Here is an 18022-nt window from a genome sequence, read left to right on the forward strand (position 1 = left end):
CAGCCCGCGGGCTCTGCTGACACCTCCCGGCTGGAAACATCCCGGTGGCTGCGGAGGGAGCAGCGGGAGCTGCTGTTCCTTCGCTGGTGCTGATCCCGAGGGCAGCAGCACCTGCAGGGGCTTCACAGGGGGTGGATGCCAGGAGGGCACCCAAAGGGATGAGCCGTTCTTGGGCCTCATCCTGCCTTCAGCTGTGCCGTCAGAATTCCAAGGCCAGGTTGGACAGGGCTTGGAGCAACCTGGGACAGTGGAAGGTTTCAGAATCTCGGGATGGTTTGGGTTGGGAGGGACCTTAAAGCTCATCCAGTGCCACCTCCTGCCATGGGCAGGGACACCTCCCACTGTCCCAGGTTGCTCCAAGCCCTGTCCAACCTGGCCTTGGACACTCCCAGGGCTGGGGCAGCCACAGCTGCTCTGGGCACCTGTGCCAGGGCCTGCCCACCCTCACAGGGAGGAATTTCTTCCCAATATCTCTTTGGAACCTCCTTTCTTCCAGTTTCAAACCATTTCCTGCAGAGTTTTCCCAGAGTTAATTGCCAGTTCTGTCTCTCTCTTTGCTGAACTAAAAGGTCCTTCATGTTACAAACATTTTCCTCGTGCTGGTATTTACTGTCAGTGTTGAAATGAACCCCAAAGAATCCCAAAATCCCAGAATGGTTTGAGTTGGGAAGGACCTTAAAGCCCATCCCATCCCACCCTCTGCCATGGGCAGGGACATTTTCCACAATCCCAGGTTGCTCCAAGCCCCGTCCAACCTGGCCTTGGGCACTCCCAGGGATGGGCAATCCCTGGGCACTGCCCTCACCATCCTGGCTCTGGCACTGGGAATGGTGCCAGGAAAAACTGAGTGTCTGTTCTTCAGGGGGAGCTCAGCTCAGCCCCCTCCCTCCTGCATCCCCCTTTCCCACCACGGCATTGGCTCCCTGGGACAGGTGTGGGATGGGCCGTTCCTGGCCTGGGATTGTTATCCCATGGAGCATCCCTGCTGCCTCCCCTTGCAGGAACTACTTCCACCTGCCCTACTTCGAGAGGAAGCCCTGCATTTACATCAAGAGCTGGTGGCAGGACCAGCGGCGCCGCCTCTACAACGCCAACATCATGGACAAGATCGCGGACAAGCTGGTCAGTGTGGGCTGGGGGAGGCAGGGGGGGACACAGCTGGGACACCAGGGTGGCACAGGGCACGTGCCAGGCTCCCTGTGCACCCCACGCCTTGTCACAAAGAGGGGACAGCCCATGCAGGGACCCACTGCAAACCTGGGCCAGAAAGGAAGAGGTCTGAGGTGGCCAAACCCCAGGAGATCACTGAGGCTTCTGTGGGTCACATCCAGGTGTCCCAGCAAAGGGAACGGGGTGGGGAGGCTTTGGCACCTGGGCTGGAGGGGTGACCCACTTGTATGGCAGAGCCTGGAGAAGGGAAAGCTCCAGGGAGACCTTGGAGACCCTTCCAGAGCCTGAAGGGGCTCCAGGAGAGCTGGAGAAGGGAAAGCTCCAGGGAGACCTTGGAGACCCTTACAGAGCCTGAAGGGGCTCCAGGAGAGCTGGAGAGGGACTGGGGACAAGGGAGGGAGGGACAGGACACAGGGAATGGCTTCCCACTGCCAGAGGGCAAGGATAGATGGGATATTGGGGAAGGAATTCCTGGCTGGGAGGGTGGGCAGGCCCTGGCACAGGTTGGGCAGAGTAGCTGTGGCTGCCCCATCCCTGGGAGTGTCCAAGGCCAGGTTGGACGGGGCTTGGAGCAACCTGGGACAGTGGGAGGTGTCCCTGCCCATGGCAGGGGGTGGAATTAAGTTATCTTTGAAGACCCTTTCCACACAAGAAATCCTATGATTCTGTGATTATCAGCCCCTGTTAATTCCCAAGGAGCCTTTGGGAGAGCTCCCCACTGGCAGGGTCAGGGCAGGATTGGCAAAGGTTCACCCTGGCAGGTCCATCCAAGGTGGTTTGGACCTCACCCACATCCTCTCATGGAGGGCAATAGAGTCATTCCCATCACCCAGAGCCATTCCCATCACCCAGGGCCAGGGGCAGAGCTGATCCCTGAGGATTCATGTCTGGAGAGGCAGGAGGTGTTGTCCTGTTTGGGGGTCGGGCTCCAGGGAGTCCCTTGCCCCAGAGGGGTCTCTGTCCCTCCACCCCAGCCCTCAGTGGTCCCCTTTGGTGCCACAGGAGGAAGGACTCAACGACGTGCAGGAGATGATCAAGACGGAGAAGCCGCACCCGGAGCGGCGGCTCCGAGGGGTCCTGGAGGAGCTGAGCAGTGGCTGCCTGTGAGTGACGGACAGGAGGGTGGCCCAGGGCAGGTCCCACTCCCTGGGAGTGTGAACGCACCTTGCTGTGTCCTGGGGATGATGGGACACCATTCCCCGGCTCCCTTCCCCGGCTCCCTTCCCCGGCTCCCTTCCCCGGCTCCCTTCCCCGGCTCCCTTCCCCGGCTCCCGTCCCCGGCTCCCTCCCCCGACCCCCTTGCCCGACAGACCCCCTTGCCCGACAGACCCCCTTGCCCGACAGACCCCCTTGCCCGACAGACTCCCTTGCCCGACAGACTCCCTTGCCCGACAGACTCCCTTGCCCGACAGACCCCCTTGCCCGACAGACCCCCTTGCCCGACAGACCCCCTTGCCCGACAGACCCCCTTGCCCGACAGACTCCCTTGCCCGACAGACTCCCTTGCCCGACAGACTCCCTTCCCTCGCTCCCAGACTCCGCTCCCTGACTCCGTTCCCTGACTCCGCTCCCTGACTCCATTCCCTGATGTTGGCACAGCGCTGGATCAGCCACCAGGGGCTGGAGCAGGGCTGAGGTGGCACCTGCTGCCCCCCAGTCCCCACCTCAGGGGTGACACCCTCAGTCCTGTGTCCTCCCCAGCCCCGATGGCTCCCACTCCTCGTTCCTGGCACTGACTCTGGGGTGCTTGGCCACGACTGAGTCACAGACCTGGGGGGGGGACAAGGGTGTTTCTGTCCCCTGCTGGTGGCAGGGACCTCCCTGGGAGAGGGCAGGTGTTCCCATGGGAATCACATCCCGACCTTTCCCCCCAGGCGCTTTGTGACCTTGGCTGACAAGGACCAGCATCACTCGTCCCGCACGAGGCTGGACAGGGAGAGGCTCAAATCCTGCATGAGGGAGCTGGTGAGTGGGATCCAGGGATCCAGGGCCTGGAGGGGCTCCAGGAGAGCTGGAGAGGGACTGGAGCCAAGGGCTGGAGGGACAGGACACAGGGAATGGCTTCCCAGTGCCAGAGGGCAGGGCTGAGAAAGGGGATATTGGGAAGGGATTGCTGGCTGGGAGGCTGGGGAGGGGCTGGGCTGGAATTCCCAGAGAAGCTGTGGCTGCTCCATCCCTGGGAGTGTCCAAGGCCAGGCTGGAGCAACCTGGGACAGTGGGAGGTGTCCCTGCCCATGGAATGGAATGAGCTTTGAGGTCTCTTCAACTCAAACCATTCCATGATAAAGGACACTCAGAATCCATCCAGAGGGATTTTTATGGAATCTGGGGATGTCAAAGGTAGGGAAGGTGAAGGGAGACCCTTCCCAGGATTCCCAGAGAAGCTCCTTGTTCCCTGAAGTCCTTCCCAGCTGGGAGCTGGGCTGGGCATGGAATCATAGAATGGATTGGGTTGGAAAAGCCCTCTGAGATCATCGAGTCCAACCCTTGATCCAACCCCACTGTGATCACCAGCCCAGGGCACAGAGTGCCCTGGGCTGGTGATCACAGTGGGGTTGGATCAAGACATGGTGGATTCTCACTCAGTGCCACATCCATAGAATGACAGAATGGATTGGGTTGGAAAAGACCTCCGAGATCATCAAGTCCAACCCTTGGTCCAACTCCAGTCCCTTTACCAGATCATGGCACTCAGTGCCACAGCCAAGCTCAGCTGAAAACCCTCCAGGGATGGGGAATCCACCCCCTCTCTGGGCAGCCCATTCCAACCCCTGAGCACTCTCTCTGCAAAGAATTCCTTCCTGATATCCAACCTAAACCTCCCCTGGCAGAGCTTGAGCCCATCGTGCCCCCTTGTCCTATTGCTGAGTGCCTGGGAGAAGAGACCAGCCCCCAGCTGGCCAGAACTTCCCTTCAGGCAGTTCCAGACAGTGCTGAGGTCACCTCTGAGCCTCCTCTTCTCCAGGCTGAACACCCCCAGCTCCCTCAGCCTCTCCCCACAGCACTTGTGCTCCAGTCCCTTCTCCAGCCTCGTTGCTCTTCTCACTTGGGTTGGAAGAGACCTCTGAGATCATCAACCCTTGATCCAACCCCACTGGGATCACTCTGGCACTCTGTGCCCTGGGCTGGTGATCACAGTGGGGTTGGATCAAGACATGGTGGATTCTCTGTCCCTGGAGGTGTTTCAGAGGACACTCAGTGCCACATCCAGTCCCTTCTCCAGCCTCGTTGCTCTTCTCTTCTCAGTTGGGTTGGAAGAGACCTCTGAGATCATCAAGTCCAACCCTTGGTCCAATTCCAGTCCCTTTACCAGATCATGGCACTCAGTGCCACGGCCAAGCTCAGCTTAAAACCCTCCAGGGATGGGGAATCCACCCCCTCTCTGGGCAGCCCATTCCAATCCCTGAGCACTCTCTCTGCAAAGAGTTTCTTCCTGATCTCCAACTTCAATTTCCCCTGGCAGAGCTTGAGCCCATCGTGCCCCCTTGTCCATGACAAGGTAAACAAAGACAAGGTGTCACCAGGACATGCATCCCACCTGCTGTGGTGGGACTGAGGCATTTCCCTCCTCCCCACCCCTTCCCACACCCCCTGGTGCTGTTCCCTTCTCCGTGCTCTGTGCTGATGTCCAGGCTGCCCTTTCTGTCCCCAGGAGAACATGGCTCAGCAGGCCACGGTGCTGCGCTCTCAGGTGAAGAAGAACACCATGAAGGACAAGCTGAAGCTGGTGCAGAACTTCCTGCAGAAGCTCCGGTTCCTGGCGGACGAGGTGAGTCCCTCAGTGTGGTGTGGGTTGGATCATCCTGGGGGGGATGGACCCCTCTGCAAACCCTGTGGGCTGCAGAGCACCCTGGTGGCCCAAGGCTAGTGCAGGGAGTCATTCCATGATCCCCGTGCTCTGATGGGTTGGAATGAGTCAACACCAAGAGATATTTCAGAGTTTCCCAGGCAGGGGCAGAGCTGGGTCCTCCTGCAGCAGAGCTGGAGGTGCTTCTGGAAGTCCCAGACATGGAGAGGCCATGCATTTCCCTTGGGAACAGCCACTGGAAGGTGGCACAGGGAATCTTGGAATGGTTTGGATGGAAAGGGACCTAAAAGCTTATCCAGTTCCATCCCCTGCCATGGCCAGGGACACCTCCCACTGTCCCAGGTTGCTCCAACCTGGCCTTGGACACTCCCAGGGATGGGGCAGCCACAGCTTCTCTGCCCAACCTGTGCCTGGGCATCCTCACCCTCACAGCCAGGAATTCCTTCCCAATATCCCATCTCTCCCTGCCCTCTGGCACTGGGAAGCCATTCCCTGTGTCCTGTCCCTCCAGCCCTTGTCCCCAGTCCCTCTCCAGCTCTCCTGGAGCCCCTTCAGGCTCTGGAAGGGGCTCTCAGGTGTCTCTGGATCCTCCTGTGATTCTTTGCACAGTCCAAGATGGCTCAGCCACGGGGATTCTTTGCCCTCCCTGGAGCTGCAGCTCCAGTTCCACCTCCTGGTCCCCTTTCCCATGGAAGGTTCCCAACTCCTCAGTTACAGCCAGGACTTCCTTGGCCTTGATTCACCCCAGCAGGACATGAACCTGTCTGTGGGGTGTGGTGGGACCTGTCCAGACTGGGAGCCTCTTCCACAGTAAGGGATGCAGGTGTGGCCCCTGCCCCACAGACCCCATGGACAGTGAACAGAGACAGAAGGAAAATCTTTGGTCTTCTACCCCAAAATTTATATTTTTTTGAAACAGAACAAACATAAATCCCAGTTTCTTTCCTGCTGAGCTTGGCTCTGAGCAGCTCTTCTTGAGTGGGAATCTCCAAACCACCCCAGTGCCCCTAATGTGGGAACGGGCACATCCACCTCCTGTGGCATCCCTTGGATTTGCCTCCAGAAGGTCTCCAGCCCTGCTGGTGCCTCCGAGGTCAGAGCTGAGACACTGACAGGGACCTTTGCTGGTGTTCCCAGCCCCAGCACACCATTCCTGACGTCTTCATCTGGATGATGAGCAACAACAAGCGCATCGCCTACGCCCGCATCCCGTCCAAGGACCTCCTCTACTCCATCGTGGACGAGGAGGTGGGCAAGGACTGTGCCAAGGTGAAGACAGTCTTCCTCAAGGTACCTCCCTGCCCTCCCTGGGACAGCTGCAACCAGAGCAGGGAGCTGGGGGAGGGACAGACTGGGAGGTTGGGAGGTGGAGATGAAGGAGTTGTGTCTCCAGTTTTCCTGGGGCTTGAGTGGTGTCCAAATCCAATCCACACTCTGCTGGTGGGGATGGGAATCTGCTGCTCAGGAGTGTGGGACACTGGTCTTACCCAATCCAGTGAGAAATGTGTGGAAGAAAGGAGGTGATTGATCCAGCTGGTCACAAAAGGGGATTTCTGGCTTGGAAAGAGGAAACCAACGTGGTGGGAAGAAGAAAATTCCTGACCCAGAGTAGAGTTGGGATCCAAAAGGTTGAGGTTTTAAGGGTCAGTGATAAAAGCAAAGAGCCAAAGGAGGGGGATGTTGCAAGAGGGGGTTTATCCAGGTCTCAGGCCCTTCCAATATCCATGTAAACTCTTCCCTGCCTTGTGCCCAGCTGCCTGGGAAGAGGGGCTTTGGCCCTGCTGGCTGGACAGTCCAGGCCAAGATGGAGATTTACCTGTGGCTGGGCCTCAACAAGCAGCGCAAAGACTTCCTGAGTGGCCTCCCCTGTGGCTTCGAGGAGAAGAAGACCCCCAGAGGGCAAAACCTGCCCTCCTTCCCACCCATCAGCCTCCTGTACACCAGTAAGGACCTCCTGCCTCGGTGGGTCTGGGGTTGGGGCATGGAGAGGGCAGAGGGGAGCCCAGCTGGGCACCCCGAGGGCTTCCAGGAGATAAGGGGGAAATAATTCCAGTTGTCCCAGTCTGAGGTGTCCCACTGATTCCATGGGGAGCTGGGAAGTGGGAATTGTGCCCCCTCATCCCTGTCATTCTGCACAGGGGTGAGCAGGACACTGAGGATGTCCATGTCCAAATGGGACTTGTGCTTTGAGCCAAAATCCTTCACCCCTGAGCAAAACGAGCCCTGAGAGCTCACCCTGAGCTGGGCTCCAGGATGTCCTGTCCATCCATCCCATCCCATTCCCCCTCTCCTGCAGAGAAACAGGTGTTCCAGCTGCGAGCCCACATGTACCAGGCCAGGAGTCTCTTTGCAGCCGACAGCAGTGGCCTCTCGGACCCCTTTGCACGGGTGTTCTTCATCTCCCAGAGCCAGTGCACGGAGGTACCACCCTGGGAGGGAGGGAGGGAGGGCTGGAGAGCAGCCAGGCAGAGGGACCTGGGGGGACTGAGGGACAGGAAGCTCAACAGGAGCCACCAGTGTGCCCAGGTGGCCAAGAAGGCCAAGGGGATCCTGGCCTGGATCCAAACTAGCGTGGCCAGCAGGCCCAGGGCAGTGACCCTTCCCCTGGACTCTGCCCTGGGGAGGCCACACCTTGAGTGTTGTGTTCAGTTCTGGGCCCCTCAGTTGAGGCAAGAGATTGAGGGGCTGGAGCGGGGCCAGAGAAGAGCAACGAGGCTGGAGAAGGGACTGGAAGTGGCTCTGAGTGTCCTCTGAAACACCTCCAGGGACAGAGAATCCACCATGTCTTGATCCAACCCCACTGTGATCACCAGCCCAGGGCACAGAGTGCCAGAGTGATCCCAGTGGGGTTGGATCAAGGGTTGATGATCTCAGAGGTCTCTTCCAACCCAAGTGAGAAGAGCAACGAGGCTGGAGAAGGGACTGGATGTGGCTCTGAGTGTCCTCTGAAACACCTCCAGGGACAGAGAATCCACCATGTCTTGATCCAACCCCACTGTGATCACCAGCCCAGGGCACTCTGTGCCCTGGGCTGGTGATCACAGTGGGGTTGGATCAAGGGTTGGATCAAGGGTTGGATCAAGGGTTGGACTTGGTGATCTCAGAGGTCTCTTCCAACCCAACTGAGAAGAGCAACGAGGCTGGAGAAGGCACTGGAGCACAAGTGCTGTGGGGAGAGGCTGAGGGAGCTGGGGGTGTTCAGCCTGGAGAAGAGGAGGCTCAGAGGTGACCTCAGCACTGTCTGGAACTGCCTGAAGGGAAGTTCTGGCCAGGTGGGGGTTGGTCTCTTCTCCCAGGCACTCAGCAATAGGACAAGGGGGCACGATGGGCTCAAGCTCTGCCAGGGGAAATTGAAGTTGGAGATCAGACAAAAATTCTTTGCAGAGAGAGTGCTCAGGGATTGGAATGGGCTGCCCAGAGAGAGGGTGGATTCCCCATCCCTGGAGGTTTTTCAGCTGATCTTGGCCGTGGCACTGAGTGCCATGATCTGGTAAAGGGACTGGAGTTGGACCAAGGGTTGGACTCGATGATCTCAGAGGTCTCTTCCAACCCAATCCATTCTATAATTCTGTCATTCTATGATGCTGCATGTCCCACCCTGCTCCCCTGGTACAGCTTCCATGAACCAGGGATTGGGTTGACTGTGGGGTCCCATGGTGGGAAACCAACCATGGCATTGGGAATTCTGTTTCTGGGGGATCCTTCCCAGCGTGTCCCCTCCATCCTCCATCCCTGTGGCTGTGATTCCCTGCCTGGTTGGGAGAAACAGCACCATGTTGAAGGGATTTTTTTTGCCTTCCCTTCCCAGCCTGAGGGCTGCAAAGCTTTAGGAAGCCTGGTGGACACTGGGAATAATTCACCTCTTCTTCTCTGCCCAGGAGAATCACTGGGGGTCACCCAGGGATAAAAAAAAAGTGCAGCAGCCCCTTCTGCCACCCTTGCCCAGGACTTTGGTCCCTCCCTGGAGCAATAAGGGCCTCTCCCATCTTTCCAGGTCCTCAATGAGACCCTTTGCCCCACCTGGGACCAGCTGCTGGTGTTTGACAACGTGGAGCTCTATGGAGAAGCTCATGAGATGAGGGATGATCCCCCCATCATTGTCATCGAGATCTACGACCAGGACACCGTGGTGAGCAAAGCCCTCCCAGCTGGGTGTGGTTTGGGTGCCTGGGTCACTCCTGGGTCTCAGGAAAGGCAGGTGGGGCAGAGGATGTGAGGAGCTTTTCCTCTTGGAAAAGATTCAAGGATTCTTGGAAAATGGTCCCCCCCACATGTCCCATGGAATGTGCAGCCTCTGCCCCTCAGAGATCTCAGGCTGAACTTGATGTGACTTATTTTGGGAGGGAGAAGCAGGAGCTTTAGTGGGGCTGGAGCCAAGGAGGCATCACCTGAGCCTTTCCCTTCAGGAATGCTGCTCATCCCTGGGCTCCCTGCTGGGAACATCCCTCAAGGAGCCAGGACTGAAAGTCATCACTGAGCTTGGTGTTCCAAGCCCAGAGTGCTGGTCCTGTCCTGACCACAATGGGAAGAGTTGTGGGGTTAATTTTGGAATTCTGGTGTTGGATTTTGGTGGTTTAAAGGGAAACCAGCAGGAGAAACAAACCCACCATGAGAGATGATAAGTCAGAGTTACAATTTAGTAACAATATTACAATAAATGCAGTGGCACAAAGAGCAATTGGGTTTAACCCCCAAACCCAGCAGTGTAACCACCCCCTGGGGCACAAACACAGGGGGGTTTGGTGACCCCTGTGCTGAGCCCCACGTGGTTCCCCCCAGGCCAGAGGGAAAGGAAGGGACAAAGCTGTTGGTGCAGATGATGGCACAGTCTGGTGGAGAGGGGTGGGCTCCTCCTGGCCAGGGGCTGCTCCTCCTCTGCATCCAATCAGTGGTCCCAGAGATCCCCAAAGCCCAAGATTCCATCCCCTCAGGTTTGGGTGGGAGCCCCCAGTGCCTCCCCCAGGGCAGGGAGTTCCACACTGGGGGATCTGACTCTGGCAGTCAGGGGGGAGTTTGGACTCGTTGCTGGCCCATGGGCAGAGCTGAGCCCTCAGGTGGGTGTGGAGGTGCCAAGGACTCCCTGCAGGGCAGTTCTCCCAGCTCCTCTGCCAGGCTTCTTTCCCAGCCAGCTCCCAGCCTGAGGGCTCAGCTGTGCCCTGGGCAGCTGCTGCCAATGGGCCCTTGGGAACAGTTGGTGGGCACTGAATGGAGGGTTTGGAATGCCCAGCTTTGGTCACACCCACACGGGGATAAACTGGTCCCACCTGCTGAACTGGGACACAGATCAACAACCCCAAGGGCTCTTTCCACCCCTGCAGGGCAAGGCCGACTTCATGGGCCGCACCTTTGCCAAGCCCGTGGTGAAGATGTCGGACGAGCAGTACAGCCCCCCACGCTTCCCCCCCCAGCTGGAGTACTACCAGATCTACAGGGGCAACTCCACAGCAGGGGACCTGCTGGCTGCCTTCGAGCTGCTCCAGGTGCTGCCCAGACACAGGGGTGGAGACTGGTGTAACTGGGAGTAACTGGGCAGGAGCTGCCCCCTCAGTGGGTTCTTGGTGCCAAACCCTGCTGGTTTCTCTGGGATGTGGGAACCACTTGGTCTTCCACTTGTTTTTCACAGCATGAGAGACACCTGGAAGTGTTCCAGGCCAGGTTGGACAAGGCTTGGAGCAACCTGGGATAGTGGGAGGTGCCCCTGTCCATGGCAGGGGGCTGGAATGAAAAGCCTGCAGTGAAGTACCTAAAGAACTCCAGGAGAACTGGAGAGGGACTTGGGATGGAGGGACAGGACACAGGGAATGGCTTCCCACTGCCAGAGGGCAGGGATAGATGAAATATTAGGAAGGAATTCTTGGCTGTAAGAGTGGGAAGGGGCTGGGATGGAATTCCCAGAGAAGCTGTGGCTGCCCCAGCCCTGGGAGTGTCCAAGGCCAGGTTGGATGGAGCTTGGAACAACCTGGGATAGCTGGGGTTGAAGCTGAATGAGCTTTAAGATCCCTTCCCACCCAAACCATTCTGGGATTCCTTGATTTTGTGAGATGGAGTTGGAATAAGATGAACTCAGAGGTCCCTCCCAACCCAAACCATTCCAGGATTCCACAACTCTGTGAGATGGACAAAAAGCTGCTTCCCAGCAGCCAAGACCCAGCTCAAAGGAGCAGATCCTGATCCAGGCTCCATCTCTTCCAGATCGGCCCTGGGGGCAAGTCTGACCTGCCCCCCATCGATGGCCCCACGGACATGGACAGGGGGCCCATCCTGCCGGTGCCTCTGGGGATCCGCCCGGTGCTGAGCAGATACCGAGTGGAGGTAAAGGGTCCTGAGGCACCACTGTCAGTGTTCAGCCTTGTGGGGGCAGCAGAGCCTGTTCGTGGGTGTTGGAGGGGCTGGAGGGACCTTTGAGGTGCCCCTCAGTTCAGGAAAGATCTTGAGGGGCTGGAGCGGGGCCAGAGAAGAGCAACGAGGCTGGAGAAGGGACTGGATGTGGCACTGAGTGTCCTCTGAAACACCTCCAGGGACAGAGAATCCACCATGTCTTGATCCAACCCCACTGTGATCACCAGCCCAGGGAACTCTGTGCCCTGGGCTGGTGATCACAGTAGGGTTGGATCAAGGGTTGGATCAAGGGTTGGACTTGGTGATCTCAGAGGTCTCTTCCAACCCAAGTGAGAAGAGCAACGAGGCTGGAGAAGGGACTGGAGCACAAGTGCTGTGGGGAGAGGCTGAGGGAGCTGGGGGTGTTCAGCCTGGAGAAGAGGAGGCTCAGAGGTGACCTCAGCACTGTCTGGAAGTGCCTGAAGGGAAGTTGTGGCCAGGTGGGGGTTGGTCTCTTCTCCCAGGCACTCAGCAATAGGACAAGGGGGCACGATGGGCTCAAGCTCTGCCAGGGGAAATTGAAGTTGGAGATGAGAATAAACTTCTTTGCAGAGAGAGTGCTCAGGGATTGGAATGGGCTGCCCAGAGAGGGGGTGGATTCCCCATCCCTGGAGGGTTTTAAGCTGAGCTTGGCCGTGGCACTGAGTGCCATGATCTGGTAAAGGGACTGGAGTTGGACCAAGGGTTGGACTTGATGATCTCAGAGGTCTCTTCCAACCCAATCCATTCTATGGTTCTGTGATTCTATAAAAGACCAGGTGTCTGCACTGTGAGCAGCTTTCTGTACTGGTCAGACTGGGAAATGCAGCATCCCCACAGCAGCAGGGAGCTGGATGGCTCATTGCTGTCTCAAACATGGGCAGAACAGAGAGGGAGTGACTCTTGGGCTGAGGAGCAGCACAGGGCACATCAAAGGTGCACATGGAGATGGATCATCTCCGTGTCCAAAGTGGTCCCAGAGCTCAGGGATCCTGCACCCACCAACCTCGGGCAGCAAGAGTGGAATGTTTCCCATGTGTCTGTAGGTACCTAAAGGGGGATTTGTACCAAAAATAGTGTGTCCAGCAGGGCCAGGGCAGTGCCCGTCCCTGTGCTGGCCCTGCTGAGGCACCTCCAGGGCTGGGGCAGTTCTGGGCCCTCAGCCAAGAGACACCCGGAGGGGCTGCAGCGTGTGCAGGGCAGGGAGCGGAGCTGGGAAGGGGCTGGAGCAGCAGGAGGGGCTGAGGGAGCTGGGGGGGCTCAGCCTGGAGCAAAGGAGGCTCAGGGGGCACCTTCTGGCTCTGCAATCCCTGCCAGGAGGGGGGAGCCGGGACAGGGGGTCGGGCTGTGCCCCAGGGCACAGGGACAGGAGGAGAGGGCACGGCCTCAGGCTGGGCCAGGGCAGGGGCAGGGGGCACAGGAGGAGGAATTGGTTGCTGGAAAGGGTGGGCAGGCCCTGGCAGGGGCTGCCCAGGGAGGTTTGGAGTGCCCAGGCCTGGAGGTGCCCAAGGCAGGACTGGCCGTGGCACTGAGTGCTCTGGGCTGGGGGACAAGGTGGGCATCGTGCACAGGGTGGGCTCCATGGGCTGGGAGGGCTTTGCCAAGGTGGGCATCGGGCACAGGGTGGGCTCCATGGGCTGGGAGGGCTTTGCCAAGGTGGGCATCAGGCACAGGGTGGGCTCCATGGGCTGGGAGGGCTTTGCCAAGGTGGGCATTGGGCACAGGGTGGGCTCCATGGGCTGGGAGGGCTTTTCCAAGGTGGGCATTGGGCACAGTGTGGGCTCTGTGGACATAGGGAGGCTTTTCCATCCTAAACGGGGAATCAGGAGGTGGACAGTTCCATGTTTAGGGGAATTTTTGTTCCCTGTGGCATCCTGTTATGCCAAGCAGGGAGCAGCAGGTTTCCCCGGTGCCAAAGAGATGCCAGTGCTGAGCCAAGACCCACCATGGATGGGCAAAGCTGCTCCCTGGAGTCCCAGGGCAGGAAAAGGACAGAAAGGCAGGAAAATGGGTGTGGGCAGCAGCTGATGTTGGGCTGCTGCAGATCAGGTGTGGGGTGGGCTATGTGGGGCTTCAAAGAGTCTGTGCTGCCCCTGAGCCTCATGGAGGGAGAGACCCCTCAGGGGTCCCACCGTGCAGGGGGTGACAGTGGCAGTAGGACCCCTCTCCATGGAGAACCAGCTCCCAAGGACAGTCCCTCTCACATTCACACCCTTCTCCCCCCTCCCGCTGCTCTAGGTCTTGTTCTGGGGGCTCAGGGACCTGAAGAGGGTGAACCTGGCCCAGGTGGACCGGCCCCGTGTGGACATCGAGTGTGCCGGGAAGGGCGTCCAGTCCGCCCTCATCCAGAACTACAAGAAAAACCCCAACTTCAGCACTCTGGTCAAGTGGTTCGAAGTGGTGAGTGGCTCCTCCTGCCCCGAGCCCTCAGCTGGAACCTGGAATTCCTGGAGCCCTTTGTTGACATGGACAGCATTCCAGCCGGGAGCCCTTTCTCTGAAGGCTCCAAGTCACATGTTGCTGGAGCAGCTCCAGACCTTTTCCCAGCATGATCTCTGTTCCTAGTCCCTACTGGCCTTTCCAATCACCGTCACAGGAATCCCCATCCCACTCCCCAATCACCATCAAAGACATTCCCAAACCCACTCCCCTTCCCAACCACCATCACAGACATTCCCCATATCCCACTCCCCTTCCCAACCACCATCACAGACATTCCCCATATCCCACTCCCCTTCCCAACCACCATCACAGACATTCCCCATATCCCACTCCCCTTCCCAACCACAGGCAACCCCCATCCCAACCACCATCACAGACATTCCCCATCCCACTCCCCTTCCCAACCACCATCACAGGCATCTCCCATCTCACTCCCCTTCCCAACCACCATGACAGACATCCCATATCCCACTCTCCTTCCCAACCACCATCACAGGCATCTCCCATTTCACTCCCCTTCCCAACCACCATCACACACATCTCCCCATCCCACTGCCCATCCCAACCACCATCACAGACCTCTCCCATCCCACTCCCCTTCCCAATCAAAGACATCCCATATCTCACTCCCCTTTCCAATCACCATCACAGACATCCCACACCCCAACCAGCATCACAGACATTCCCCTTCCCAACCACCATCACACACATCTCCATCCCACTCCCCTTCCCAATCACCATCACAGACATCCCACATCCCAACTCCCATCACAGACATCCCACGTTCCAACCCCCATCGCAGACATCCCATTCCCCTTCCCAACCACCATCACAGGAATCCCCATCCCACTCTCCATCCCAACCACTATCACAGAACTCTCACATCCCACTCCCCTTCCCAACCACCATGACAGACATCCCACAGTCCAACCAGCATCACAGACATTCCCCTTCCCAACCACCATCACAGGCATCTCCCATCCCACTCCCCTTCCCAACCACCATCACAGACATCTCCCATCCCACTCCCCTTCCCAACCACCATCACAGAACTCTCACATCCCACTCCCCTTCCCATCCACCATGACAGACATCCCACAGTCCAACCAGCATCACAGACATTCCCCTTCCCAACCATCACACATATCTCCATCCCACTCCCCAACCACCATCACAGACATCCCACAGTCCAACCAGCATCACAGACATTCCGCTTCCCAACCACCATCACAGGAATCCCCATCCCACTCCCCTTCCCAACCACCATCACAGGCATCTCCCATCCCACTCCCCTTCCCAACCACCATCACAGGCATCTCCCATCCCACTCCCCTTCCCAACCACTATCACAGAACTCTCACATCCCACATCCCAACCACCATCACAGGCATCTCCCAACCCACTCCCCATCCCAACCACCATCACAGGAATCCCCATCCCACTCCCCATCCCAACCACTATCACAGAACTCTCACATCCCACATCCCAACCACCATCACAGGCATCTCCCAACCCACTCCCTATCCCAACCACCATCACAGGAATCCCCATCCCACTCCCCATCCCAACCACTATCACAGAACTCTCACATCCCACATCCCAACCACCATCACAGACATCTCCCATCCCACTCCCCATCCCAACCACCATCACAGGCATCTCCCATCCCACTCCCCATCCCAACCACTATCACAGAACTCTCACATCCCACTCCCCTTCCCAATCCCCACCACAGACATCCCACATCCCAACCCCCATCACAGACATTCCCCTTCCCAACCACCATCACAGAACTCTCCCATCCCACTCCCCTTCCCAACCACCATGACAGACATCCCACAGTCCAACCAGCATCACAGACATTCCCCTTCCCAACCACCATCACAGGCATCTCCCATCCCACTCCCCATCCCAACCACCATCACAGGCATCTCCCATCCCACTCCCCATCCCAACCACCATCACAGACATCTCCCATCCCACTCCCCTTCCCAACCACCATCACAGACATCCCACAGTCCAACCAGCATCACAGACATTCCCCTTCCCAACCACCATCACAGACATTCCCCTTCCCAACCCCCATCACAGACATCTCCCATCCCACTCCCCTTCCCAACCACCATCACAGGAATCCCCATCCCACTCCCCTTCCCAACCACCATCACAGACATCTCCCATCCCACTCCCCTTCCCAACCACCATCACAGGAATCCCCATCCCACTCCCCATCCCAACCACCATCACAGGAATCCCCATCCCACTCCCCATCCCAACCACCATCACAGACATCTCCCATCCCACTCCCCTTCCCAACCACCATCACAGACATCCCACAGTCCAACCAGCATCACAGACATTCCCCTTCCCAACCACCATCACAGACATTCCCCTTCCCAACCCCCATCACAGACATCTCCCATCCCACTCCCCTTCCCAACCACCATCACAGGAATCCCCATCCCACTCCCCATCCCAACCACCATCACAGGCATCTCCCATCCCACTCCCCTTCCCAACCACCATCACAGGAATCCCCATCCCACTCCCCTTCCCAACCACCATCACAGGCATCTCCATCCCACTCCCCATCCCAACCACCATCACAGACATCCCACAGTCCAACCACCATCACAGACATCCCACAGTCCAACCACCATCACAGACATCCCACAGTCCAACCAGCATCACAGACATTCCCCTTCCCAACAACCATCACAGGAATCCCCATCCCACTCCCCATCCCAACCACTATCACAGAACTCTCACATCCCACTCCCCTTCCCAACCACCATGACAGACATCTCCCATCCCACTCCCATCCCAACCACTATCACAGAACTCTCACATCCCACATCCCAACCACCATCACAGACATCTCCCATCCCATTCCCCATCCCAACCACCATCACAGAACTCTCACATCCCATTCCCCTTCCCAACCCCCATCACAGGCATCTCCCATCCCACTCCCCTTCCCAACCACCATCACAGACATCTCCCATCCCACTCCCCTTCCCAACCACCATGACAGGCATCTCCCATCCCACTCCCCTTCCCAACCACCATCACAGGAATCCCCATCCCACTCCCCTTCCCAACCACCATGACAGACATCTCCCATCCCACTCCCCTTCCCAACCACCATCACAGAACTCTCACATCCCACTCCCCTTCCCAATCCCCACCACAGACATCCCACATCCCAACCCCCATCACAGACATCCCCATCCCACCCCCAGCCCTTGCCACCCACCCCACCTCTCTCCCCAGGACCTCCCGGAGAACGAGCTGCTCCACCCTCCGCTGAACATCCGGGTGGTGGATTGTCGGGCCTTCGGGCGCTACACCCTGGTGGGCTCCCACGCCGTGAGCTCCCTCAGGAAGTTCATCTACCGCCCCCCAGACAAGAAAGCCCAGCACTGGAACATGACAGGTACCAGGGCTGGGACATGGGGACACCTGGAATGGGACACTCTGCATGGAGAAGAGGGAGCTGGGATGGGTAAAAGGCTGTGAGGGGCATGAGATGCTGCTCCTGCTTCTGCTTTCCTCAGCTGCAAATGACTCAAGTGTTACTTGCTTCTTTTAAATTCACATTTTTCTGACTTTTTTACTGCAAAAAAAGAATCTCTTGCCCGTGAGAAGCTTCTGCCTGAATGCCTGGAGGTGTTTGTGGTGCAATTATGTGCATGTAAATCATTTGGGCTCCTGGTTTTGCTAAAAGCAAATCTCTCAGTTCAAGTTCACTCAAATCTTTGCTGAGTGCTGGGGGAGCCAGAGAGGATTTCCAGTTCTGCTGAAAGGGACAAGAAAAGGGAAAAATAATTCCTTCCAAACGGGTTTCTCCTTGGTGTCCATGAAGAGATGGAATACCAGGCTCAAGGCAAAAGCCAAGAGATGTGTGGGAGCCTGAAGGTTGAAGGTGGTGAATCAAACCCATGAGATAACAGGGTCCCTTTGCTCTGCACATAATAAATGTCAGAGTGTTTGCTGATCTAAATCATCGAGGTGTAGCCTAAAAATCGACTTTCTAATATGTTGATGTGTTTCTAACTGGAATATCTTCTGCTGGTGAATGGAGCTGTGTCACCAGTGGTGTTCCCCAGGGGTCAGTGTTGGGTCCAGTCCTGTTTAATTAACATCTTTATTGATGATTTAGATGAGGGGATTGAGTCCATCAGCAGCAAATTTGCTGATGACACCAAGTTGGGAGGGAGTGTCGACCTGCTGGAAGGCAGGAGG

The 18022-nt window shown here is 57.6% G+C and overlaps 1 protein-coding gene across 4 annotated transcripts in view; it reads left to right on the forward strand.

Moving 5' to 3' along the window:
* OTOF (otoferlin) overlaps positions 1–18022 on the forward strand; it is a 66181-nt gene that overhangs the window by 21078 nt on the left and 27081 nt on the right. For all 4 annotated transcript variants that reach the window (XM_071547635.1, XM_071547637.1, XM_071547636.1 and 1 more), the window contains 12 exons: positions 1002–1122; positions 2173–2273; positions 3045–3135; positions 4823–4939; positions 6116–6268; positions 6732–6921; positions 7275–7399; positions 8973–9107; positions 10297–10458; positions 11171–11290; positions 13574–13735; positions 17051–17213. In XM_071547635.1, the coding sequence (XP_071403736.1) occupies positions 1002–1122; positions 2173–2273; positions 3045–3135; positions 4823–4939; positions 6116–6268; positions 6732–6921; positions 7275–7399; positions 8973–9107; positions 10297–10458; positions 11171–11290; positions 13574–13735; positions 17051–17213 (1640 nt within the window). The remainder of the gene's footprint in view (positions 1–1001; positions 1123–2172; positions 2274–3044; positions 3136–4822; positions 4940–6115; positions 6269–6731; positions 6922–7274; positions 7400–8972; positions 9108–10296; positions 10459–11170; positions 11291–13573; positions 13736–17050; positions 17214–18022) is intronic.

Source organism: Pithys albifrons, chromosome 2, assembly GCF_047495875.1.
Source record: "Pithys albifrons albifrons isolate INPA30051 chromosome 2, PitAlb_v1, whole genome shotgun sequence".
Taxonomy (NCBI): Eukaryota; Metazoa; Chordata; class Aves; order Passeriformes; family Thamnophilidae; genus Pithys; species Pithys albifrons.